At 42.8% G+C, this 27,918-nt stretch overlaps 1 protein-coding gene and 1 long non-coding RNA gene across 20 annotated transcripts in view; one reads left to right on the plus strand and one right to left on the minus strand.

Moving 5' to 3' along the window:
- Cobl (cordon-bleu WH2 repeat protein) overlaps positions 1-27,918 on the minus strand; it is a 232,552-nt gene that overhangs the window by 52,279 nt on the left and 152,355 nt on the right. For 12 of the 19 annotated variants that reach the window (XM_039092058.2, XM_039092053.2, NM_001401102.1 and 9 more), the window contains 2 exons: positions 22,495-22,633; positions 19,855-20,025 (listed from right to left, as the gene is read on the minus strand). In XM_039092058.2, coding sequence (XP_038947986.1) covers positions 19,855-20,025; positions 22,495-22,633 — 310 coding nt within the window. Of the gene's footprint in view, positions 1-11,327; positions 11,551-19,854; positions 20,026-22,494; positions 22,634-27,918 lie in introns of those variants that run through there. The other 7 variants (XM_039092060.2, NM_001401104.1, NM_001401105.1 and 4 more) reach the window with 2 other exon arrangements.
- On the plus strand, positions 19,702-21,632 carry LOC134481785 (uncharacterized). Its single transcript, XR_010057590.1, has 2 exons — positions 19,702-19,904; positions 21,373-21,632. It is a non-coding gene; the product is annotated as an uncharacterized LOC134481785 (long non-coding RNA).

Here is a 27,918-nt window from a genome sequence, read left to right on the forward strand (position 1 = left end):
AACAAATGGTGCTCTTCTTACAATAGCTTGGACTCAAAGGGTAGAACTGAAGTGTCGTTACCTCTGGTTACCCCCGAGTTACCCACTAACAAAATTTCTGCTTCTGTACTCTCGTCTTTATGTTTTCCAGACTCTCACAGTTCCTCATCCCAGAGTTCTCTGAGTAGACACAACAATGATTTCATTGAACTGAAAGGTAAGACTCTCCCATCACTTTGGGCTCTTCGTGTCCTTGTAGGTCAGAAAAGGGTTACAGTGACGGTGAGGATGACTAACCCAGACTACCAAAGGAAAACTGGGCGACATCTCATAACAGAAGTAGGGAAGAATATCTACACAGTAAAGACTGCCCCTTGGGGCAATTCTCAGAATTATAATGTTCTATGATTAAGGTCAATGGAAAACTACCCTGACCCATTCCAGGCAGACTACTAAACCTTCAAGAATGAAGGTTTGGGTTATTGCACTAAGAAATGAACCATGACCAGTCTAGGCTCTTAATAAAGGCCAAAAAGAAGTTAGATGATAGAAATACCAGTTTGTGCCATGAACCTTGTTACAGAAATGATGAAAACAGCCATCTTCTTGTTTTCGTATGAATATGTTTCTAGGTATATACAAACTATACAAAAAGATACATCATTTTCTTCTGGTCTTCTTTTCCACTGCATGATGTTTTATGTCAGTACTTAATTATATAACTTTCTACCGGGAAATGACTGAGACGTGTCTCAAGGGTGTTGCCCCTGGAGGAAGGGAATCCCAAGCTCTTGATAGTGTGCAGCAGGGCTGCATTGTGTCGCTTGATATTAAGACCTTGTCATTATCTATATTTGGAGATTAAGTGTGGTTTAAAGCCATCCATGTGGTCAGGGGTGAACTCTTGACAGTTGTTTATATGTCATCTGATGAGTCTAAGGGAGCAAAATATTTCTAGAGCGTCTGAGGCTGCCGGGGAGAGAGTAGCGCTTTAATTATTACAGATTACAAGAAAAAGACATACATGCCTTCTGGAGGTCAGGATTTAAGGAATGCAGCATTCAATCTGCCCAGGGTCAAAATACAACAAAGTTCTTTGTTTGCTTGGGGGACACCCACTCTCACTCACCTTTGGACAGCAGAACCCCTGGCTTGAGGGCCCTTAAGACTAAAACTGACTCCCCTCTCTGGTGTTCTGAGGCTGTTGCCTACAGCTGGCAGATGGCAGGGCTTTCTGTTCTCCGGTCACATGAACCAGTCTCTATTTTAATTCAGTTTCTCTTGAAATACATGACTGTAAAATACATGCAGGTATCTGTACGTATCTACAAGTCCCATAAGTAAAGCATTATGTCTCTAATAAACATGTATGGACTGTTCTCTTGTCATTTCCTTGAAACAATACAACCATTTATATTATATTAAGTGTAAATAATCTAGAGATTATTTAAATTACATATGTAGGTTACATGTAAATACTACACCATTTCACATAGGCAGAATATCCAGAGTTTCTTGTGACTACTGGGGGGTAACTGCATCAGACATTAGTCCCACACAGTGAGCAGGATTAGCATATCCACATTTCATAAAAAAAAAAAAAAAACCCAAAACTATTATTCTCCTCATGCTTTGAAGTTGTTCAGAAAAATGAATTATACAGTTAGCAATGGTGTGTAACTTCTCCCAAATCAGCTTTCCCAGGATGTAACCCCAACTGCTTGTCCAGACTGGATGTTTGGAAGGGCCTCCCTCTTTTCCTCCTTCCACAGCTCTTTTATCTGTCCCATAAGAGGGACAGGAGACACAGTCACGGAAATATGCTCGAGGGCTCAGCTGACTCTCTGTAGCTTGAGGATCCTGTGCTCTCAGCAGACACTGAGAGTCAGTGTAGTTGTAGGGCTCAGGCCTAAGTTTCGGACTTTTTGACCAGCACCAAGCCTGCCTGTAGAGAGTGGATGAGAAGCTTCCAATTAGTGCCGGTCGTGGCTTTGAAGTGGCAAGAAGTGGCCACGGCAGGCATCTCCTCAACGCTGCGCAGCGCTCCCAAAGGAGGCCAGGGCTAATTTATTCCCGTGTTTTGTTGCCACACAGAAGGACTGGTGCTTGTTCACCAGCACTGACACAGCTGGGGATGCTCTGAAGGACGAAGAAAAGCAGGTCCAACTCTTCAGTCCCATCGGACAAGGACGTGCAATGCAGAATTCGCTGTCACACTTTGGGGCTAGGAGTGGGGCACCAGAGTTTCCCTGGGGAGTGGTGGAAGTTCGACATGGGCAGGACATTCACTTTCAAGAGCAGTTAAAGACACATTCAGGAGCTCTCTCAGAGGAGACATGGCAAGGACAACATCCTAAGGAAAAAGATGCTAGGTAGCAATTTAGCCTTGCGTTTCTCAGGAATGGGCCTAAGGTAGAGAAGGGGGTTTCATTTGGGCTTATCTCATAGCATGGTCAGGACTTTTCTTCTGACTTTGTTAATTAGGATGAGGACTTGGATTACTTTAATCTTTCTAGTTGTTGAAAATCTGAGACTAGAATCGAAAGAGATCTTGGAACATCAATGAGAGAGAGACAGACCGAGTGACAAGAGTTGTCTGATTGGCTATAGAGGATATCCGGAGTGTCACCAGACATGACATACAGGTACTACTGTACCCCATAACACTTTGACTGGGACAAACTGGTGTTGCCTCGTCTCCTTTTCTTATAACACACACACACACACACACACACACACACACACACACACACACACACACACACAGACACACAGACACACACACACCCCTAGGTGTTAATGTATACTTTCTTGCCTTTTGAATTTGTAGCCCTTTCCATATTAACTTGTTCTGTGTTGATTACTACTCTAAATGTTTATGCATTTATTTGATTGTGTTATTCTCAAAGGCAGTTTTGCTTTTCGTAGAAATTCTGAAAGAGAGCAATTAAATTGCCTGAGATTGTTTAATAACAGAGTTAAGAGCTGGGCCCAAGCAGTTTGAGCCTAGCCTTCTTGGCGATCTTGGAGGGACTTCAGTAGACAAGGATGGGGTTGCTCAGAACTGTTTCTACCCCTCCTATAGGGAGAACGGCCTAGTTTTCTAGCACAAGGATCGCAGTGACCCAAGCAACTCTCACGCCCCTAGCTGTTACTTGGTCATTGCATTCTGGCCTAAAACAATAGATGCATGACTTAGTCACGTGAGCGAATCTAGGGCTCACGTGAGAGTAACTTCAGGTTAAGTGAGCTAGTTCTACCTCGAGAGTCACAGCTCTTAGAAAAGACAAAAGGCATACTAGGTAACATTTCAGAGCCCGTTTCCGGATCTGTAGTGACAAGCAATAGAAAGCATGGCTCTGAAGATATATGTACATCTATGTTTCCTCTGGCATTATCGCCAATGAGAGGTATAAACAAATATCTGTATATGGACGAACAGATAGTACACAAACAATGGAAGTTATTGAGTATAAGCAAGGTAATTGTGCTATACGCTACCACTGAAGGATTCTTCAGACCATTACGCTAAGGGCAACGAGTCAGTCACAGGAAGACAAATGTGGTATGATTCCATTTATATGGAGGTACCCAGAGCATCACATTCTTAGAAAGAGAAGGTGGGACTGTGATTGGCAGGTTGAGGAAAAGGGCAAAACTGGAGTTAATGGATACAGAGTGAGACTTGGAAGATGGCAAATCCCTGGAAATCTGCTGCACAGCCGTGTAAACATCCCAACAACGACAGAATCGGGTACTCGAAAATATCTAATGTAACACATTTTACGTTATTTTTTTTAAAGTTATAATTAAGAGCTACTAACTGATCCAGCAGTTTATGCAAACAATTTAAGATGCCTTGCATAGGTCAAGCAAAAACAAGTCTAAGCAAAACACAGAGGCCGCCAGGCCCCGGAGCAGAGTCTCGAGGGCCCTTTTGCCTGGGAAGTCTGCAACACAATCTGTAGCTAATGGTTAATATCTTAGGTTGGTTTCCTCAGAAGTCCTGTTAGCTGGGAGAAACTGGGGACAATATGACAACCTCGAAGATGGATAGAATTCATTACGTGAGAGGGGCATGAGTAACTGATTTCAGAAAGCATTTGGAGGTCCATAAATATGAAGCATCTTTATGACGCTCTGCAAACACACACAATAAACAGGGGGAAAAGGTTGAGCTTACTATGATCTGTAAATCCCAAAGTTCAAAAGCAACTAAGATACAAGGTAGGTTTGAAGTGTGTGTGTGTATATGTGTGTGTGTGTGTGTGTGTGTGTGTGTGTGTGTGTCTGTGTGAGCAGCAACACACAGGTGCACATGTATTCACAAATGCTTGAAAGATCCAAGTGGAGGCTGAGAAAAGGACAGGTTGGAAAAGGGACATCATGAGCAAAAGGAGCCGCTGATTTCAGAATGGTGCAGGATATCACAGTTACTGATCACCCCTGGGAGCATCTGTTGGGATTGACAGATTTTTCCCTGCTAGTCAGTGGAGAAGGCAGTGCCATCAGAACGGCAGCTACTCTATAAACTGTGAGCAGGATGAAATTCAGTCAGGGTGAGGACAGGAATGCCCACAGGAAACAAGGCACCGTGGGCCATGGCAAATGTGGGAAAAATCAGCACAGTTAGGAGCTGGAAAGTGGCATGGAAAAGGGCCAAGTCCCTAGAGTCAGGTTCTAGACTGTGCCGTGATTATGCATGGACGCCTCACACTCTGCAGTTCCTATTATCTCCTTAGCAACCACAGGATGATGACAGCAGTTGTTATGGTCCAAAATGTGTTCTCAAAAACAGGCAGCCACAGCCGATTCAGAATGAAACATTTTGTGTAAAGGGACTTTACAGTAGTGAGTGGGTCAGGCCACAGGTGGGCTTCTTTGGGTGAGACAATATGGCTGGCCTTCTAGAAAGATGAAGAGGTCAGAACCCAAAACAGAAGGAAGAGCTATGTGGGCAATGGGAGAAAAGTGAGCCAATCAATGAGAAAGCATTCGAAAGAACCAACCTATTGACATCATGATCAGAGACTTTTAACTTTCAGGGCTGGGGGGCTGGGGGGAGCATGGCTTGTTTGAGTTGCCGATATGTAATAATGGCTGCAGTCAGGCAGGAGACTCTTGTAATAACGGCCGCAGTCAGGCAGGAGACTCTTGTACAGTGCGGCTGGGGAGAAGAGTCTAACTCAGTCTCGTTTTGAGAGGTATCCACATACAGGAACTGTGTAAGTGCTGGGTTTTGGTTAAATCTCTGCACTTGCTGTTGGATAGAGTTTTAACACACAGGTCAACTGGCGGCTGTGGATGCAGTCCAAGAGCGTCAAACATGACCAAACACCACCGCCTGTATACCTCAAATGCCAAGGGCTGCCATCCTTCTGCTGGTCTACGGACTGTTTTCAGAGATGAGAAGGGGAAGTCAGAGACAGTGCACAACACCTGCCCATACACTGGCGAGCATGATGAAGGCAGGGAATAGAACATAAGCTAAGCGTGTGGGACACGACTGGCAAGGAACAAGTCTGGGCATAGGGATTAACTTGTATTTGGCCTCAGACAAGTTACTCTGTGCCAAAGTTTTCTTATTTGTAAACTGAGGATGTTAACAACAGCGCTGACTTGTTAGGGCTCTGATAAAGATAAAAGGATTAACCTACAAAAAATGGGGGCCCCAGGTAGCTATTTTTGCCTCATGTTTTTACCCTATGAGTAGCGAATCCATGGAGTACAAAACCCTGTCCAGCTGAGTCCTTCTCGCAAACTCACTATGTACCACACTCTCATTGACGGGTGCTCCACAGGCTTCAAACATCTAATGGATGCAGAAATAAGTATAATGTTAATGCTGAAGGATGCAGCTAGAACATATTAATATGGTAGCACGAGATTCTGGCCCCATCCACTTTTTTTTTCTTTTTTCTTTTTTTTCGGAGCTGGGGACCGAACCCAGGGCCTTGCGCTTGCTAGGCAAGCACTCTACCACGGAGCTAAATCCCCAACCCCGGCCCCATCCACTTTAATAACTGACCATGTTCTCAATTTTCAAATCTCCTTCTGATGGCAAATGAGGAATCATGGTGGCCTGATATAAAGTGAAACCCATAGGTTCATGCATTTCAATACATTTTCCCCATTGTTCCCCTTTAGAAGGTTATGGAACTTTAGGAGGTAAAGCCCCGCTGGAGGACGTTGGTCATTGGGGGGGGGGGACCTTCATGTTTTATAGCCGGCTTGACTTCCTGTTCACTCTTCGCTTCCCAACTACAGATGCAATGTGACCAGTACCTCACGATCCTGCTAACATGCCTGCCCTGACACCTCAAAATGTGCTCCAAAACAAACTCTTCCTCCATTAAGTGGCTTTTTGTTGGGTATCTCGTCACAGCTACCTAAGGCAGACAATAAAGGAGGCCAACAACTATTTCTGGGAAAACTAAATGGACAGATTCATAGTTCTTCTTACAAAGCCAGATATGGGTTCACAAATATCCTGTGTGAGGCAAACTGGCAGGCACAAGCCAATGTTATCATATACTGTGCTAGCTTATACATGGACATGTGCACACATGGTGCACTTATGTCTGTATGCATGAACGTCTACGTGTTATGAATGCACATATGAACATAGAGTGTCCACAACAATGATGTACGCACATAAATGCATATAGTATGGATACACATGTATAGTATGGATACACATTGTGCTGTGTATGCATCCACATGCGTTTACAGTGTGTATCGGTGTGTTTCTACATTATGCATGTGTATGTGTATAAGTTATACAGGTATGGTAAATAAACATGCATCCCATCCACAAAGCACACACATGTGTGTATAGGCTCACAGTCATAATGGGCCCACACACTAGTCACCCCAGCAGCAGCAGATGGAAAATCTGCCAATCTGAGTATAGGCCATCCTGTAACTGTGTGATTTTAGGCAAGTCAGTCGATTCGTTTGGCTTCAGTTTATTCTTTGTGTGACTAGAGAGGGATCAGCTTTAAGACTGTAGTCACCCAGCCTGCTTGTTCGGTGTGACTGGCTGCAACATAAAGGCAAAGCCCTGGTGTTTATTTTTTTGTATCTTTGTTTCCATTCTGCAGAGCAGTCCATCAGCAGGATAACCAGAGCTCCCCCTGGTGGTAGTATTTATGCAGCCAAAACCACTTGCTTTCCAGGACGCCTTAAATAAACCAGCCCCATAGGGACCTTCCAAGCTAGCAAGGGATGTGGGTTGGTGGGCATTACATCACTCTGGAGCCTGGAAAGATTCTGCCCTGGCACCCACCCTGCCAGCTCCCCAGAGGAGACTGGTTGAAGCTGGCCCTATCGGTTGGCTGTCAGGTGGGGTTAGGATAGCAAAAAGGTTTAACATGGTTAACAAATGTATGAGCAACACATTTACAGCTCCCTGAAAGGAGAAAAAAAAACAACAACACTAAGAATAGTCTCACATTTCCTCTGGAAACGGATAGGGAGACAGAGGTCACCATCTTGTGTGCATGTTTACACATCTGCATTTTCATTTAAAAAAATATATATATCCAGATGACTACATGGACTACATCCCCTATTCAGTTTCCCTTCTCCCCTGATCAAGGCAACTTCATTGTCAGAGACATTAATTTTAACAACTACAATTTAATAATCTCCGAGTTAGATAGAATGGAGCTTTACTTCTCAATTAACTTACAGTGTCACTAGCAAGTATGTTAACACTGCTAGATTTCCAACTGGATTTATAACACTGACATATATATATATATATATATATATATATATATATATATATATATGTGTGTGTGTGTGTGTGTGTGTGTGTGTGTGTGTGTGTGCGTGTGCGTGTGAATAATGTTTTATTTGTCCATAAAATATGCATATTTGCGGGGTAAAAATGGCTATGAACCATAGAAAAAAACATCTGAGACACCATGGCATAGATTAAGTTTGCCTATTTAAAAAAAAAGACTGAGCAGAAGAAATAAAGGTTGGAGGACGAGGCCGTCAATGAGGTGCCTCAGAGTTCAGACAGCACACAGTAAAGAGAGAAACTGGTTATGAAAACAAAGGTTCTTTATTGCTACTCAGAACCACCCATTCCCCTGTGCAAACAGAAGCTCTATTAATAGCATATACTTAATTTTACACCTCTGTCCACCTATGGTCAGACAGCGAGGAGCCTGACTGTGAGACACAATTACTCTCCCTCTAATTCTCTAAGTGGAAAGGCAGCACCTCCAAGAATCCTAGGTGCCAATATGAATGTTGGGGCCAAGGGGACCAGAAGGCTTCCAGTCTGTGCACAGGGGCACCTGCTGCCCAGGTTTGCCTAGAGAACAAAAGTCTGTGTAGAAGGCTTCTCACATGCTCCAGCAGGGACTAGCATTCTGAGTTAAACTGAACGTTTACACAGGAAACATTACTGAGCGGCAAGGCCATGTAATCATACCGAAGAGGAGGCCAGAAGCAACTACGCTATAACAGTTGAATTCCAGGGCCTCAAGAGGAGGCCAGAAGTAACTACGCTATAACAGTTGAATTCCAGGGCCTCAACAGTTTATAATTGATTGTGATGCTTATGCAAGCCTTGCGTTCTTGTGTGGAAGGCCTTTACCTCCATGGTATAATCCTACCCGGATTGCAAGAAGTCTGTTTGGTTATGGTAAATGTTAGCTGGCACGCAGAAATATTTTGAATCTGATTATACGAACTATAAAAGTTGTGAACGAACTGAATCATATTATGGATCCAAATTAACACGAAAACTGTGAAAATTAGCAGCTGATAAGCATCACAAACACAGATGCAATGTGTGATTGATTATAATGGGTGCGAAAATGAAATTCCAGTGAGTAAACAGTTGGGAAAGATCTCCAAATTATTTCAGCCGCAAAGTTAGCAGCTTTTAACTTAAAATGAGAGGATTTCAGAGTCTTCACATTGAGAGTAAGAACTCACGCAATTTACAGACTCAGTGTGTTTCCATGTCCACTGCGCAGACCCCTATGGTAAAAACACAAGTGCTTAAGCCAATTAAAATGGACAAATAAATATAGCTAATTTTTCTTTGACCCTGGCATTTACTATGGAGCACATATTCTCCACGGTGCTTTCTGTTCCATGACTGTGCAAGGGGACATATCAGTGACTAGTCTCCTTGATTTGTGAGTCCCCAGTCAGAACATGGGAACTATCATCCTTTACTGATAGCACGCACAGCATTATGGAGAAAAGACATTCCATGTTTTTCCTCCAGCAGGCTTATCCAGAGAAGGCACAACCACAAAATCATAGACAGATTCTGGAGTAAGTCAGAGGGGAGACGCCTTTCTGAAAGGCAGACGCTCTGGGTGGAATTAATGTTTCTACTTTCTATACAATGTATAACGCACGGCGGACACTAATCTGCCTGACGTTTTGACTGAATTGTTCTGAACAATGTTGTATCAGACTTTCAGGGGCTCTGCCATAGAGGTAAGCCAGGGAGTGTCTGTCAGAGACCAGTCATCCGTGTCTTAGGTGACCTTTATGATCCTGTAAGTGGGGCTTTCGCAGTCAAGCTGTCTCTGTCGTGTACTTAACTGTTTTCCCTTCATGTGTGCTGTGTGTGGTATGTACGTGTGTCTCTGGAAACTCTATTTTCACTCATCTTCAGTATACTTTTACTTTTACCATATCACCTACACTTTAATCAATGGTTTCGTAGGCAGCATCACTCTCCCCTTTGTGCTCAAGTTTTATCTTGAGGAGTTTGGCCACCACCTTTCTTCTGCATAACAGATACTCCTCCTCCAATAAATGCTTATTGCTGTAATTACATACAATCATCTACAAGCTTTAATGTCTGCCTCATAAATCCTGATGCCTTCCCGACATTTTATAAATATTACCTTTTCTTGTTTAGACTTTCCCACTTAATGATCTGAGGTCAAATGACTGCTACCGACCAGACAAAAGTCCTTTATTTCAGTGCAAAAAACAAAAAAAAAAAAGGAAAGGAAAAGAAAGACACAAAAGAAAAGTATAAAGGTGAAAGAGAGAGAGAAGAGAGAGAATATTCATTTTTTCTTTTTCTTTTTCTTTTTTTTTTTTTTGATTTTATGTTACTGTCTTCAGACACACCAGAAGAGGGCATCAGATCTCATTACAGATGGTTGTGAGCCACCATGTGGTTGCTGGGATTTGAACTCAGGACCTCTGGAAGAGCAGCCAGTGCTCTTAACCGCTGAGCCATCTCTCCAGCTTGAGAATATTCTTATAAACTGTTGGTTTTCCCCCACTCTATAGGTTGTCTGTAGCTCCAGCCTGCACTTGTCCCATCACACATCCCAGCATCAGCTAAGATCATTCCTTTTTTTTTTTTTTCAGCTAAGGTTTTCATTGTGATCAATAAGACAACCATCTTGCAGGTATCCAAGAAAAAAAATAAAAAATAAAAATAAAACAAATTACTCTAAGCACAAACTTTAGAAAGATTCCGGAGAGAAACATGAAAAACCTCTCCAGATCAGTGCATCTTTGTACATTAACAAAATCAAAGCAATGGAGAAACATTTGCCGCTTCTGCTTAACCTTGAATCTTCAGAACGATCCTTCTTACCTATCCTGTCTGATGATAGGAGTGACAGCCAATAGGTCAGTTTCCCCACGGTTGCAAAGGGATCTTGGAAGACTCAAGGCATGCCCTGTAGACATAGCTGTTATATTCTTTGGCACCTCTGTCATCTGTGTAAATCTTAGAACCAGTGTTTGTCAGAAAAAGACACTGTTGCTTCCTCACACAGCTAAGTAAAACCATGTGTTTGTTTTCTACTTTTAATTTTGGGCGAACGGGACAATGCCGAGAGAGCACCAGGTAAGTTCTTGATGCGTCTTTAGTGGAAAAAAAAAAGCATGAATAATGCAGATGAAGGGAAACTGTCTCCCCTTTCTTTTGTTTTGTAAACAAGCCAAGTGTCAGAAGACAGAGTAATGGGAAAACTGGAGATACCCCGAGGAGTGAGGTGATGATGAATTCCCAAGTGGGGAATCCTAGGTCCTGGGTTCCAGAAGGTCAGAGGGCATGTGTTCAACACGTTGATTTACAGGGTAGGTGGAATATTCCTATTCTGCTCAAATTGACACTACCAGACAAATCATGTATGTGATCTATTTTTGAGGAAAATGGAGACTAAATTCTGGAGGACAACATTGAGTACAAAAAGAATATGTTCAAATAAAGCAGCATACTTCACAGTAAGAGATGCGAGAATCTGGGAATTTCAGATTAGGTCAATAGTATCAATTTAAAATTCATACGCCAACGTTTTTTATACCCCCTTCAAAGAAAAATGAACCTCAAACAAGTCTTTGGCATTTTGCATTTATATGTAAATTCTGAAGAAAGTAAAGAGAGGTACAAAGGAGCGATTTTTTTTTTTTTTTTTTTTGTCCTGAAAAGAGGGAGGAGGACGTAGAACGACAGCAACATCAGAGCCAGGACAGCAGAGACACCAGGAAAAGCCTGAGGCAGGAAGAGGCCTGTCCATCAGGAGCGCTTGGCATGAGTAGGGAACGACGCACAGCAATAAACTGTAGAGGAAATAGACGGCAAACATGAACGTAAAGTCTTGGTGGAACAACTGCCTGCTGGTACCATGCACCTCAGCCCCTGCAGATTTAACACCGCACATGGAGTGGTGTTGGCCAATTGACGTCAGCATTGTGTGACAGCACTGCTTTTTTTAGTCTGTTTCCAGGCCTGTCGTTAAGCAGCTCTATTGATCCAACAGTAGAACTCTGTCTCCGGTGAAAAAACGTGTTATAACTGTCATTGCACTCACTGTAGGTCTTCCAGGGACTAAATGAAATACGCGGTAACACCTATTAGTCGGAAGGAAAAAGTCATTTCCTACCTCACTTAATTTTAGCTTTTAATCGTTTGAGAATTTCATACAGGTATATGATGAGTTCTGGCCAAATATACCCTCCCCAGTTCATCCTTTTCAACTCCTTCCTATTACCCTGCCACTTCTTGTTCTCAGCTTCACGTGTCCTCTTAAAATACCCACTGGGTTCACTTAGTGCTCCCATTATGAACATGGGGATACGGCCATCTGTTGGGGGCATGGGCAACCTCTCCAGGGTGGAAGAAACTCATTTCCCAACTCCCAGCAGCTCTCTGTGAACTGCTAATAGCTCTTCAGTTAGAAGCAGGACCCCTTGTTGGAAAAATGCCCAAACTATTGTAGAACTAGTGAAAAATAGATGATCTTGCTTTATAATGTTCTCATGTTTAGATAGCCCTTCTTGAAGCTGGTAATACTGGGCAGAGCCCATGCAGAAATTCAGAAGTGAGAGTCCATGGAGCTGGAGATAGACATGGGGTATTAGTGTATGTTGGGGTTCAATGTTTGAATCTTAAGCTACTAGGCTTGCTCTTTCCTCTAGGGCAAGGCTGACCTGTGATGGAAAGGACTACTACAGGGAAGTAGTCTGTAGTTTTAAGTTCTTTTGGTTTGGGACTGAAATCAAGGAATTAGAACTTACACCCTCGCACATGGCTCCCTAAACATGCTAGAAGCATAGACCATATGTACTTTTAACTGATAAAGGGAAGCAATGGTACTTAATGTTTTCTTCAGCATCCCTGAAAAACTAATATGTCCATTCCTTATTTCTTAGAAGGGCTTAAATTTATACAGTCTAGAAAGAAGTTCTCAGAACACTTCATGTTTAAAAAGTTTTATTCCTAGCTAGATGCAATGCTATGAGGTAAAGATTTAAGACACTAAGGGTGAATTACTTGAGTCGACACATTGCTTTACTTATTTGTGTAAAATTAAAAATAAATTTGTCTCTAGGCTTCCTAAAAATTTTACTTCTTTTTTCTATTTTATTTACATTTGGCCTTTCTTTATTGTCAGTAAATAGTAACCAGCTGTACAGAAAGGAAAGTATAAATAATTATGAGTATTGCTGAGCTAAGGGTAGGAAGCACAATATTTATAAGAAGCAAAACTATGTAGTACTGCTTCTTGTAAGTTTTATATAACCGATTGATTCTGACAGAATGCTTTCATTAATTTTTGCTAAATTCCTTAATTTATAGCAGCCAGCTTATATAATTTCATTTTTTTTATTCTTTGCTCCTTCACAAATGTGCATCTCTGTCTTATTCACCATTTATAGCCGAAAGGAGTCTTCCCTCATTGGAGCTGAGTGACATACTAACCTATGGTTTAACAATTAGTCATGATGCGTTGGTTTAACGCTGCACTGATTCCTCACTAGGCTCTTCCCTAGGACCTAGGAGATGCCTAGCCATAGGTACTCAATAATGGTGTCAGGTATGAATATCATCTTGTGAAGCAGGCCTTAAATCCAATCAGAAAATGGTTGGTTACTCCCATAACATTTGTGCCACCGCTGCACATATTGTGAGGACAGTTATTATCGTGGCTTGCAACAGCCACAGCTGGATAAGTCTGATAATTACTTTTCTGCTCTGGTAATGTGCCTAGTGCATTTCTCAGAACTATCAAAGCTAGCTGGAAGGGATGAGGCTTCAAGGTGAGTACCAGTTTGATTATCCCATGTTCTATAACTCCTGTTTGTGATGTCTGCAGGAAAAGGTTCTTGCCATCAGGTTCTGGAGTATACACAAGAGCACTGATAATATTATTATTATCTGAGGGCCTTTGGGACCTCATTGGCCAACAACTCCAAGAGTAGTAGTAATCCATACATGGCACTAGGCTTTTTATCTGTAAGCATATGATATATAATGATTGCGTTACTGCTCTGTTATGGAGTAATTCCACTTAGAGTCATTATATTTGTGTACGTGTATATTTTAAGAAGCAGTAGGTTTCACATGACTTTACTAAAATATCTTTAGTATTGTTCTCCATCCCTATATCCCCTCCTCTACCCTGCCCTTCCCGTTCCTCACCCTATTTATTCCTTCCTGTCCATTATTTCCCTCTAGCTTCTTACGATCCCTTTTGAAAAATCCTCTTAGCCCCCCGTGGAACGTCTGCGCACTGTTTCCTCTGAAAGCTCAAGGATCACAGTAGAAAAAGGAATAAAAGACTTTAAGAGGCAGAGGTATATACAGCTAAAAGAAAACTTTCCCAGACACAGTAGGACAGTTGCACATATGAACTCATAGTTGTTGTGACTGCATGCACAAAACCTGTGCAAGATCAACCCAGACATCAACCCAGACCACATCCCAGCACGGGGAGGATGGACGTGGCATGAAGTCCCACTCCTAGCTAAGGAGTTATGGGCAACTGCTGGGAGAGGGAGAATCAGTATTAAAGGCATAACCTCTGGTAGGGCAACTATACCCCAACAGAATGCCACAAATCTAAGACTGTACAGCCAATAGAAACTGTACTTGATGGGTTTAAAAATGACAAAAAGAAGACACAAATTGTGGTGGGTAAGGAAAGGGGAAGATTTGAGAGGTGTTAGGGGATGAGATGAATATGATCAAACAGCGTTGTATGAAATCCTCAAAGAATTAATAAAAAATGAAAAATTTCACTCCTTCCATTTTTTATTAATAATTCTATCTAGCAATTTGCTTATACATTTCTTGAAACTTGAACAGTCTGATTTCATGAGCTGGCACAGGCCGGTTTCACTGCATTGCCACCCAACCCTTTAAATCTCTTTCAAGTCAGGGACATGAAGGGCTAAAAATAATTAGCAAGGAGAATTAAGTTTCTAAATTTCCTTTTTCTTCGGGGGCTCTGCACAGACTGTGGCTTTCCTTACTTCTATTTTAAAGAGCATCCGATATTAGTTCTAGGTGGGGATAATAACGTCCAGGGTACAAAAATAACAAGCTGAAGATGTAGTCAGGGACAGACTCTCCCACAGTCAATAATTTCCTGCTGTTTTATGGAAAAGGCTATTCGCTCAGGATCCATTTCCTGTTTGCCTGGATGCTCTGCCTTTTCCCATGGCAGCAGGAGCAGCTGTGTAGCCAGCTCCCTTCCATGATCGGGAAAGAAACAAATCAATAGGAGAAAAGGGCGAGGGGCGTCTCTGTGCTTGCTCCTATCTCTACCCGGTGGCAGACTTTAAGGAGCTTGGCAATTAATAGGTTTGTTTTAAAAAGCAGACATATTTAATTGGGGGTGGGGTGGGGGACTGAATTTTAGAACAAGAGATTAGGTGACTTAGGAGCACTGACCCAAATTTAAGGGTGTCTGCCAAAAAAAAAAAAACACTGCCCCATCTCACAGGCTTCAGGCTCTCTGCTCAGGCTGTAGCTGTCACCCGCCAGCAGCCCTTTGTGAGCATTGGCTCCTAAAGTGCACTTAGATTGCACGCAGGCATCTGCAAACTGCCAGGGTGTGCTCCGAATCTCTCTGCTCTCAGCCTCTGTGCTGAGTCACTCGCCTGAAGTGTGAATTATTATTCTTAATTTTGCATCCGATCAAACTCAAATTACCAACTTTCAATTAAAAAATGCTAATCGTTTTCTCTGATCTTTCCGCCCCCACCCTCCCACCCCCCCAACCCCGGTTTATAATTTCCCTTAGCATGTTTTAGAATAGGGCTTCTATTCAAATTTAAAAGAGAATTCTACAAATGACCTTATCCAGAAGACCCAGAAGTGAATGCTAGAAATAACGCTACGGTGGTTGCCAAGGCTAAGAGAAAATGGCCTCATTTTTTTTTTCCAATGCTGTTATAATTCTTTGCCAGAACCCCTATAAACATATATCCTGAGAAAGACTTATTTCCCCAAATTATGTACAGAAAATGTGTTCAAACATGATAGTCAATGAATGATTTTTTTAAAAAACCGTAAAGCAATGCTTTAGCATGAGCTCCATGTGCTCTATCTGCAAATCCCCAGGGTCTTCTGAAATAAGTAACGGATGAGCCATTAATAGCCCAATTATGACTGTACTGTAAATCCTGAAAACAAACAGTTCAGTGCAACTCATGGGATGGTTCCACGAAAGTGATTCGTGAGAGCAGATTCTCGAATGCTGGCAGAATGGGAGCTGGTTAGAAAGCTATGAAGCAGAATCCAAATGCACACAGTGTTATTGGCTTAGGCATGCCCATGAAGCGCTTGCATGTGTAAGTAGATATCTAATGGGAAATAAGAAAGCTTAATTAATACGAATCAGATTAAAGAATGCAGAGCAGAGAGCTATTAGTCTCCTGCTCTTAAAAATCACGTTAAGAACCATTCACACGTAGTCATGTTGAGGACAAACTTGGTAACAGGAGGTTTGGGGGGGTGGGCTACGGAGCTCACTCATCATCTGTGGCATTCATTTTCTTCATCATCTATGGCATTCATCTGTGCAGAATCTGCAAGATTTTTGACCGCAAAGGAGCTGACTTCATGGCTCACAGAAACGAACCTTAACTCTAGGTAGGTATGCCAATGGCTGGCAAAGGGAAGAGCTTATTCTTCGGCCTAGGAAACTTCACATCTGCCTTCTGTTGGCTTTTTCAAAAGGCTGTGCTTTGATGCTAGTTAACTTACTTAGGAATATGAAAAAAAATGTTTCCTAAAGCGGGAAGTATTTTAAGTGACACCTAACGTTCTCAGGATTTGTGAGTTGGACACACTGTTCTAGAGTTATTCACCACATTTCAAGGACTCCATCCAACAAAAGAATAAAGAAGCAAGCAGAAAAGGGTATACTGAACTCCACTGGGATTTTCAATCTTTCTTAAGTAAAATGGCCACAGGTCTTTGTCAAAATGTTGGCTCAGTGAGGATATCCTGACTTTCGGTTAGGATGGGGTTGCTGACTTCTCTCTGGTTTCAAGCAGATCTCAGTGTAACGAAGCTGAATGCAAGAGTGGATTTTTTTTTTCTATAGCAAGCACAAGTTTAAAGATGAACAAAAACATAAGTAGGACGACAGCCTTAAACTACCTTAGGCATATACCAACTAGCTGCAATTCAGGTCAAGCAAAAGGTGTATAACTACTTTCTCTCTTCTGAGCCCTTAACCCCAAATATGTTCAAGAATCTGTGCAAGCATGTACACATAGATCCGTCTTTCTCTTATCCCCCATCACAGGTAAGTGTGGTTTCATAATCATGGATCAAGTATTTATAAAACCTAGGAAAGGAATGGTTGAAACAGAAAGGTAGAATGGGAACTATGAAAACAGCTTCTAAGAACAGGTTCTAAGAACCTGCCTTCCCACATCTGTGTACAGATCTATCACTTCTCAAATGTAGGAAAGTTAGTTGAGGTCCCTGCTTCCGAGAAAGACTAAGAACTGTGTGGTAAATACATCTGTTGTACAAATCACAATGGGTATGGAAAAGTCCAAGTGTCCCATGGACGATTTCAGCTCAGTGGGAGAAAAGAGTGTGTGGTGGACAAAGCAAGACAGAGGGCTGAGGTCCTCTAGTAAGACGTGTCACTACCTTACTTAAGGCGTTCAGGCTTAACTCCCTCTGATGGCAGAGCTGATGTGGAGTCATAAGAGATCTCATGTGTAAGATTCCCGTTGGACCTTCACCTGGCCCTTGAGATACCCAAGATCCCACTGAGGGCATAAAAATTCCTTTATAAGGAATGAAGTTTTAAAAATGAAAGCTGGAGGAAATACATAAGAGCTTGGAGCTAGCATGGAAACATCTCTACTGAGAATTCATGTCGCCTCAAGCAGCCAGAAGTCTGATTAGGAGAGTAGGCGAGAAGCATATGATATTTTATATGCCCACCACTTTTGCCTTTCCTGAGACAAGGTTAGAGGAGTAACCTAGATTTCTGCTTTATGGAAAGAAATGTAAGAACATAAATGTTTCACTTTTTCCTAACTGTTTTCTAAATCCTTAATTTAAAAAGGCAAGTAAGTCGTAGTCTGCTTGATTGGGCAGGTGATCCGTTTTCAATGTTGTAAGCAACTGACAGGCTAGTTCTGCTAATTAGGCAACATAACACTGTTATGTTATTATGTTATGCTGTGCACTGAATACCTAAGATTTCTGGTGCACACACAGGAGAGAAGATTTGGACTCAGGTGTGCCCAAGGGACTGGACTGGATTGCAGGGGCCAAGGAAGACCAAATGAAATGGCATTTGTTGACTCATCTAATGGGTTTTGGGGCATCTGTCTAGACCTACTGGATTTCATGTGCCCCTGTGGGTAGGGGAGGATAGAAGAAAGGTGATTGATGATGTGGAGGGCTACGAAATGCCATATCCAGAGAAGTAAACTCAAAGACAGACGGCAATTACCATAGAATGAGAAACTGAGCCACAAAGCAAAAGGAAATCGAGTCTTAGAACAGTCTGCTGCTATACTCCATACCCTTCAAACCTCTTAGGAATTCTCAGAGCAGGCTAGGATCTGCCTACAGCCCCAGCCTGCCTGCTGGGTGTCAAACATATGGAGGTCTGAGAAAGGCAAGTTGGGGAGATGGTTCAAGCCTTTACCAGGCTCGTCCACCCTTGGTAGAGTAGTGACTGCATATTTTGTAGGTGTCTTCTCTTCATAATGTGACCTTTACTGTGCTCACTTAGTTAATCCTGTCCACTTGTCTCCATAGGGAGGCTACACAGCAAGTGGGGGTAACAGTCATAGAATTAGCCTCTGAAATCACCGCTTGCCTTGGTGTGAGGAGGTTGAAATTCCCCTCTCTTCAGAGATGCCACAATGGTTTGAGACGACAAGGCTAACATTTTATTGACAGGTATCTAATTGGTTCTTCTTTAAAAATGTATTTATTTTCATTTCCGTGTCTATTTGTAGTCTCCTACATGTATGTATATGTACCATGTACATGCCTGGTGCCCACAGAGGTCAGAAGAAAGGACCAGATGGTTGTGGGCCATGATATAGGTGCTAAAAACTAAAACTAGGTTCTCTGTAAGTACAACACAATTGTTTTAACCACTGCCATCCCTCTGGCATTTTTAGTTGATTCTTAAATATAAAAAAAAAACCTTATAGTAATTCATTTGCATGGAGAAACATGCTCACTATAAAGACGATAAAAATAATTGAAAGGAGTAAGAACTATTTGTAGAAAACTATACATTGAATCACCATTAGTTTGCCCAAAGAAAGGAGATGTTAGAGGGCAGGTAATTATCATTTTCAGTACAGTAAAAGGTAAATGTAATGGTGGAAAAGCACAAACTTCCAGTGCACAATTATACAGATGTTCATAACTGGGCTACATCAGACTGGCACTGCACCGTTAGAACCCATGGTCTATGAAGAAGCCTGCTTTATAAAAAGCACTGTCACAGGCCTGACTTGAAGGCGATGCCTTCCAAACATGTAAGGCTTGTGAAGCTCTTACCTATCTCAAAGTAGAAATGCCATACATATTTATTAACATCCAAAAAGAATCCCAAGAGACTTTGAGGGAAGACAGGGCACGGTGAGAAACAAATGCAAAACAGAACACTAGTTCTCGCTCTGGCTAGACTTAAGCCGTTTCTTCTTTGGCTTGCCCGGTTTCTTTGACTACAGAGAAGTATTCCAATACCTAGCCACTGACCATGAGGTTCAAGGCTGTCTTATAAATGATGCCCTCCCTGTTCCTGTATACCAACTGCCCTGATATACATCCATATCCACCCTGAGGGAGCCATCAGCAGACTGGCAAAGTTGGTCCCGCTAAGAACAGGAGCTGACTATACCCAGGAGCACAGCTTCAGCTAAAGTCTAATGGCAGTAGGAGCCGCTACTGACGACATCATTCTTACTTCACAGTGCATTCTCTGTGAAGCTAGCTGCATTGCATTGAGCATTTGGAAAGGAGAGAAGGTACAGATGTCCAGAAGCAAGAAGGGGATGTCTGAACACAGATTTACACCAGTAGAGACCAGAAAGACAGATGGTCAACAAATAGCTGGAATGGAAACAAGAGGCACCTACGTTTAGGTCTCAGCTCTGAGGTCTCGGAACCAGCGCCTTCCCCAGGAAAGGTGACAGGCTCTGTTACATCTGTGTCAGGAGGAGGATAGGGTGGGGGCGGGGGGAGCACTAACTGGGGTGGGCCCCGAGCTGTGCCTCTGGGAGGCTTTTGTGGCACCTGACGTCCAACACCTACATGGGAAGGATTCAAAGGTTAAGCCAGAGGACGTCCTATCCTTTAACCAAGATGTTACTGCTATTGCTCATCAGACAGGCACGAAACCAGTCACTCTCCACACCATTCCTCACGCCACTCTGTTCCAAACCAGCCGTCTCCAATACTAACCCAACGACAAAGCATATGTACACAACATCAAATTTTATACCAAAGAGCGGTCACGCCCAATACCAAACGCTAATGCTAAACAAATCACACTCAATTCCAGATCAAACGCCAAAGCAGCCATGTTCAATTTCAAACCCAACCTCAGTCTATACCAAGCCAGCCATACCCAATGTCAAAATCCCCTATGCATTAGATCAGTCACACCCAACATCAAAGCCATTCACCCAGCAGTAACCATAAGACCTTGTCTACCAGCCCCTGCCCTCAAAGGGCAACACTATTCTTAGAAAGAAAGGGATTCTGGACTTTCTTGTCCCCACAAACAAGTTTTAGACCAGGTAGGAGGAAGCATGGCAAACTGCCACTATCCACATCTTTTCTTTGCAACATCTCTCAATGAAGGGATATTAGTACGATTTTCAGTTTTAGACATATGTCTCCCATCTCTGTTAGCATCTATGGGCACCAGCTGATTTCATGTTCAACATGGCCCCAGGCTCAGGGAATATGAGGCTTTGGTCCTTCTGGGACTGGAAATGGGATGTTGGGTTTGGAAACTGACTTAACAAATGCATATGATACTTAAAGTAGGTACTTCCAAAATCATGCCCACAATTTCTCCCTTAAAATTGAGGTGTTTATTATTCAAAGAAAGGAGGAGGGGATCTTGGAGGGAGGAAAGAGCTCTCATCATGAAATAAAAATAGAGCAGCTCAAATGAACTGGTAATCGTTTATTGTAGTTTCCATTCTTTTGAAGAATGCTTCTTTAAAGGAACCTTTTTATTCTATTTATTTGTTATTTATTTAATGTATGTGTGTTTACAACATTTGTTTATTTGTCTGTTTATTGAGTGTACGTGTATTTACACACATGGGTATGGGTCAGGGCATGACTTGCGTGTGGATATCAGAGGATAACCTGTGGAAATTCTCTCCAGAGGTTCCCAGGATCAAACTCAAGTAAGAGGCTTGGTGGCAGGAGCCTTTATCTACGAGCCATCTCTCCATGCTTTGTTTTTTATTCTGACATTATGTTCCTCTGGGAAATGGGAGGAGCTGATTTAAAGCACAGGTTGGTACTCCTTAGGATAATTGATTCTCAGGGTATGAAATGCCAGGCATTACAAGTAAAGTGCCCACTACATCAAAGAATGCTGACCAACAGCCGGCTCTCCCTTATTAACATTTCAGAACTTGGCAATGCCTGGGAGTATTGTCCCTGTGGGGCCAAAGAATCTTTGTCAATGGAGAAACAACAGGCTGCCTGAACCCGTGAATGGCCGTGGATACTTCATGGCTTCAGCCAGAACTCTGATGGAACTTTTAGCCAGAGAATCCAATGCTGCAAAGTTCTAATCCCTTCTCTGCAAGGGCTTGTTGTGGTCTTACGACAGTGAAATGGGGGATACCAGAAGATTTGAAAATAAACAAGCTTCCTGAGGCTCATGGATCTTGGAAGTCCAGCCCTCAGTGTTGTCCGCTGCCATGATCACAAGAGTGGGGTATAATGATCTCACAGGTTACTCCTTGGTTACAGGCGCTAAGACTCCATCCTGGTTCTTTCGTGTTCTCTTACCCTCAACATTGGGGCTTTGCTAGCTGTATCAGAGGTGTGTAAGCGGGGACTATTTTCAAATAGGAACTCACTCACAGGCTGGCATCCAAATGCTCAGAACCAGAGGTGTTTTGGATTTCAGATTTTTCTAATTGTAGCACATTTACATATACATGATGAGGTGTCTTGGTGATGGAACTCGAGTCTAAATATAAAATTCATTTATAATTCATATATACCTTATATACAGAATCTGAAGGTAATTTTATGTAATTTTAAAATAGTTTTGTTCATGAAACCAAGCTCCACACTACAGGTTTGTGGTATCATGTTGGTGTTCAAACGGTTTCAGATTCTGAAGAATTTCAGACTTCGGGCATTCAGGTTAGGAAGGCACAAACTCTACATACCATGAAAGGTCTAAGATGTCTTTCATATGACAAACACCTTTTCAAACAGCCTCTCTATACATCCTCCAGTCAGCAACACATGCCACAGCCACTCACATGAGCCCCATTTGTCACTGTCTTCTGGGGTTCGGTTATTTAACCACAATCCGGCCTCCATCTTTCCATCCTCTACTCCTTTCTCAGTGTCAGTAAGATATTAAGGAAATTCAGAGCGAGTCATTTGCACACTTTCTTTTGCATACTTGTTTTCCAGTTAATGTAATTAGCAAAGACTCCACTGCCAGGGTTAACAAAAATGTGCTCAAGCAGGCATCCCAGACATGCACAGAGCAGGCCACGTTCACTCACCCACTGTGCTCTTCCTGTTCTCTTCCTTATCTTCCTTGCGGTTGGGAACCACAGGACTTGGTGGTGGCGGCTGTGGTGGAGGAGGAGCTGGCGCCCGCCTCTTCTTCTTCTGAAGATCGGCCTGCGAGCTGAGGGAGGCCTAGGAAGCACAAGAAAGGACAGCAAGGATTAGCTGGTCTGTAAAAGGATTAGTTGGTCCCTAAGAGGCAAAACACACATGGAATGCATGCCTCTGCAGAAGCAGATTCTGGGTGGCATGGCCATGAAAGGAGAGCTGTCACACTGCCTGTCCAATTACACTCCTCTCAAGCAGCCGTGGCCTTTCCTGCCTTGGCGTAGACCTGAAATGGCAGAGTGATGCTTCCAAATTCCCTACCTCCCTGTTTTGTGCAAGAAGTTCCTATTTTCTAGGCATTTTTGGAGATTCTCGGACTTCCCGAGCATATGAATGAGAAAATGAAGCTTGTCCTTACTGAAGGACAAAGAGTTAATTTATTCATTCTGAAATAGGAGAGGTTGTGTAGGTGGAAGCTCAGGTCCCACTCTGCCTCTTCCTGTAGACATCCCAGGACCAACACAAGCCACATTATGCCCACTCTGCATCTAGGCCCACAGTGAAGCATCTCTATATGGGCCCTTTAGGCCAAGATTTGGGATATCAGTTTCCCATCCAGAACAGATATCCAGCGGTACCTCAGAGACAATGACAATGGAATTCTAACTTGACCAGCAGCGTGGGCAGGAATCCCTGTCAAAAGTGAAATCCGTCTTCGTCTGTGACCCACTGATCGCAGGTCTTCTTTTCCTCCTAGCAGTCTAAGTTAAAACTCACTCATGTCACTCGATTGGGCTTCACTGAAAGGGAAAGGCATTGGTGCAGAGGACGACTCCATTCTTCCCTGTCTCCAGCTCCTCAGAGTCAAGTCCTGTCCAGCCATTACTAGACCTTTCCAGGGCTGGAGCCTGTGCACACTGCCACCTGTCAGTACCGCGGGTCTGATCTGGGTGCTCTCTGGTTCAGTAATTTAAGCATGCTTCATTGAGTACTAGAACACAGAATTGATACAGCACTAGGCTACCACAATCCCCTTCTCATCAAGAGAAGTGTGTGCGTATATCTATAAAACACTTATAAATTTTAACAGTAATACACACTTATTGCAAAATATTCAATCCTCTGTGGTGAAACTGTGAATGTATATGCCAATGAAAGGAAGAAAAAAATCATTTTGTTTAGGTCAAGTACTAACTGTAAGCATATCTCTTTTTTTTTCTAATATTTAATTTTTACTCTTTTAAAAGCGATTTTATTTCCTGGTATTGTAATATACCACAACAATCTCTTTAGGTTTTCAAAGTTCTTTGCTGTACTTTGCATAAGAAGATGGCCAAAAACATAAACTCAAACAACCCTTCAAAGCTTAGTTGTCAACGAGTCTTAGTTACCACTCTCACCCCAGCAGCACCCACAGAAAACATCTTCCTTTGCCATTCACTACTTCACCAAAGAGGTCAGTTCCTATGCTGTCTTGATCTGCGTGTGCTGGAGTTCTGATTTTCTCCCCCGAAAGATAGGGACTTAATTCTTTTGTACACAGGGAGAGGGTTGATTTTTCTTCTCCATTCTGTCCCCAAAACTGCAACCTGAGAGAAACGTCAACCGCCATCCACTCTCTGGTCCCTCAGTAATCCTTCCTCAACAACAGGCTCAGTGTCTGTTGGCTCAAGGCAATTGTGGTCCAAAATTCTTAAACAGAAAACAAGAAGTCCTTGTGTTTTGTCCCGAGTCTGGCCCTGATGAAAGAGCTCACATCGTCCTCCTGTGTCCTGCCTGGGGTACTGACTCGGTACCTAACTCACTCTTCCTAGCTGAACTTCCCGGAAATTCCCTTTTCCGGCTCCATAGATTTCCTGTTTATGGAACAAGCTGTACATGAAGAATTTTGAGGCTTTGAACCTAAAAACACTTGGATCTTAAAACGTTTGTTATCCTATTATACTGTACATGGGTACGGAGGAAAAATAAACCATTATGAAACACTGGAAACACACTCAGGTCTGCCTGCTCCCAGTCTGCCCCTCTGCCCATGGGCTACGAACCCCACTGTGGCACAGTCTTCGGCACCCAGATGCTCTCCTCCGAGGCACTTATATTCCTGCAGCCTCTGGATTGTTCTAGCTCCACTTTTCGGCTTTGTCTTACTTTTATTCTGTTTTTCCTCTCTGAACATGGAGGAACTCAGTCGAACATGAAGGATCGTGAACCAATTATCCATTGTTTTTCCTCTAGTGTTCTTGCCTCTTTCTTGGAAATTTCCATTATCTGACTGCCCAACCAGCTTGAGTGCTAAAGTATGCTGCCGCATATTTAGTTTCCAAGATTTCTACTTATTGTAAAATTGGCAACATGGACTTCTTTATTGGGTATATTTTCTCTCATTTTCTTCTTGATAGCATTACAATATTTTTGTCTTCACCATTTTTTAACTTGATCTGTTGTACTTTCCTATAAGCCTCTCTCCCTCTCCCTCTACTCCCCCATTTATCTCTGATAATCTCGTTTTAACCTGGCTTCAAACATTTGTGCCTTTTGGATGACCACTTATGTTGCTTGGAAGCAGAGAGTCTATTCGCACAAGATTCCCTGGAGCATCTGGGCAGAAATGTGGTTAGCTGACAGGAAAGAGCTCCACATAGCCACCTCTTCAGATTTCTCTCCAACGTCTGCCCTCCCTGTACAGAGGGTTCTCAGTTGATGACCTAAGGGTGAGCAGGGTGCAGAGTGGAACAGGAGGAAGAGGTCCCAAGCCCACCTTGGAGTACATAGATCGAACTCTCTGGTGTTGATTTATCATGTCTGATGTCTGGAGCGACCTGATTGCAGTTGGGCGCATGGCTGCCTGGGAAAAAGAGCCACATGGTTTTCCTGCTCACACACGCAACAATAAGTCATCAGCTCATTCTGTACTCTGGGGTGGAGTGGAGTCTGCCTCAGATTCAGTAGCCTAGTGGGGTTCTGGGCCTGTCTGATGCGTGTCCTATCCTTAGGAGTCAATATTTAACTGCCCCCACCTGCTGGGGGATTTTTCATGGCACCTCCTGAAAACGGTCATCATTTTACTCATTATTTACAATTATTTAAAAATAGCACTAAGGGTTTATTGACTTTAATGGGGATTCAAAAGGAGAGACCTTAATTTGCTCTATGAACCATATTTTCCACTTTACTGAAGTATAGTTGATTAGCCCAAAATTATGTATCCCAATTTAAAACATCCTTTTGCAACACCAAGATGTAGGAATATGAGTCCCCGGTCGTTGTCCTGTAGAAGCAGTGACTTAACATCCACCTGCAGCCTGCAAAGCTTTAATGAGGACGCTTGTGATCAGCTAGGAAGTCGCAGCACCCAGACCACTCACGCAAGAGCAGCCGCATGAACATGAGGAAGAAAGCCAATTCATTTCAAGTACCACATCCCTTCCTCCAAGGTCAGCACAGCTCAGATCTCCCTTGGGAGGAAGGAGAAGGAATCATAAGGGCACTTTTCCAGATTCTAAGAAGGGTTGCCTAGGCAGGGACTGGATCAGTCTGGAGTGACAGGAGAGCTCCTCTCTTAGGGAGCTGATGTCATTTGATGTGGGTAGATGGCAGGAACTGAAAAAAGAAGAGTTTAGACGCTGGTGGACCCAGAGCTCAGAGACCTGGCATTGTCACTCACTGTCATTGTCACTTCCACAGCATGGCACCATCAGAAGTAAGCACCAGCCTATGGATTATTTAGGGGCCATTACAAGAGTGGGAAGGGAATGGGATGATTTGGCTTTCTGTGTAGGCTTGCATGGTTGAATGGTTTTAGTCACAGTTGACTGCAAGTGCCACCGTTCCATTCCAATCCTTGGGGAGTTACCCAGACCAAGGGAGCCTAGAGACTGGGTATAAGGTCAGAGACCTGCAGTACCACAGACAAACAGCAGAGGGAGGAAGACATTATACACTATTGAAAAAAAGAAAATTAGAAATATATTTTTGGTTGGTTGGTTTGCTTTTCTCTTTTTCAAATGTACAGTTTCCAATAAGGAATAAAAACTAAAAAGTACATCAAAAGGCCAGAAAACTGTGTTCTGAGAAGAGCGGCAAGTTAAATGTCTAGACGATAGTCGTAAAGAAACGGAGACTGATAAAACTGATAAAACTATAAGCGATTGAGTATCTTGGCAGAATTGGATGAATTATAAGAGGACAGACAGACAGATGAGCAGGCAACATGAGGAAAACTATGTGAGCACATTAAAGATCAACACAAAGTAAAAAGCCAGGAGAGAGAGAGAGAGAGAGAGAGAGAGAGAGAGAGAGAGAGAGAGAGAGAATGAGAATGCTGGGTCAGTCACTTAAGGGTTTGCTCGGCAAAACCTAATCAAAGAGAATAAAGATTCTGCAAATGTAAAGACATGTCGCTAGGAATTACTGAGTCAGGGGACTTCCTAGGAAAGAAGTAAGTTGAGTACTCTATGAGACAACATGGCAGGGAGTAACGAGTTAGAGAACTCCCAGAAAAGGGAAGACAGAGGAGGGGTAGACAGCGGATTATCTGGAGGAATAACAATCAAAATCGTAGTACAAGAAACTTCAGGTAGATCAAAGGATCCAAAGCAGATGAAAGGCACCCTGTAAGGTAACCATCCTAAGGCAATGCCAGAGGGAATCGGCTTAGAGGATCAAGAAGGGACTGCTAAATGCTGAGCATGAACGGACCGTGTGATGAGAGCTTGCTTCTCAGAAGAACCTTTGCAGACCAGAAGTGATGGGATGGTTATGTTTGAAGCTGTGCATACACACACACACACACACACACACACACACACACACACACACACACACAATGAAGAATCCTCCTGACCAAACCGTCTGCCAAAACTAGAGATCTAAAACAATCACTGCCCAGACGCAGGTCACAGAACGAGCTCTCTGCATACTCTGTTCAAATTTCAGGTATTACTTCGAGGCCTTTAAATCCATCTTGAGTTGATTTTGTTCATGGGCTGAGATAAAGGTCAAATTTCATTCTCCTACACATGAAAGTCCAGTTTCCTGAGCCCAATTTATTGAAGAAACTCTTACTCACTGGGCTCGCTTGGTGGCTTTACTGAAAGTCAGGTGACTGAACTGGTGAGTGTATTTCTGACCTTTCTGTCCCGTCTCATTCATCACTCCATTTCGATATTATCTGTCTGTTGCTGCTTTGGTTATGATAGTTTTATAACATACTATGCTGTACTTTGAAATCCCTGAGTGTGCTGTCTTCAGCCGTTTGTTTCTTTTCTTCCTCTCTCCCCACTCTGGGGGGCTTGGTTTATTTGGGATCTTTTGGTGGTTCTTTGTGAATCATGGGATTACTTCTTCTGTCTCTGTGAAAAACAACTTTG

This window comes from Rattus norvegicus, chromosome 14 (genome assembly GCF_036323735.1).
Source record: "Rattus norvegicus strain BN/NHsdMcwi chromosome 14, GRCr8, whole genome shotgun sequence".
Lineage (NCBI taxonomy): Eukaryota > Metazoa > Chordata > Mammalia > Rodentia > Muridae > Rattus > Rattus norvegicus.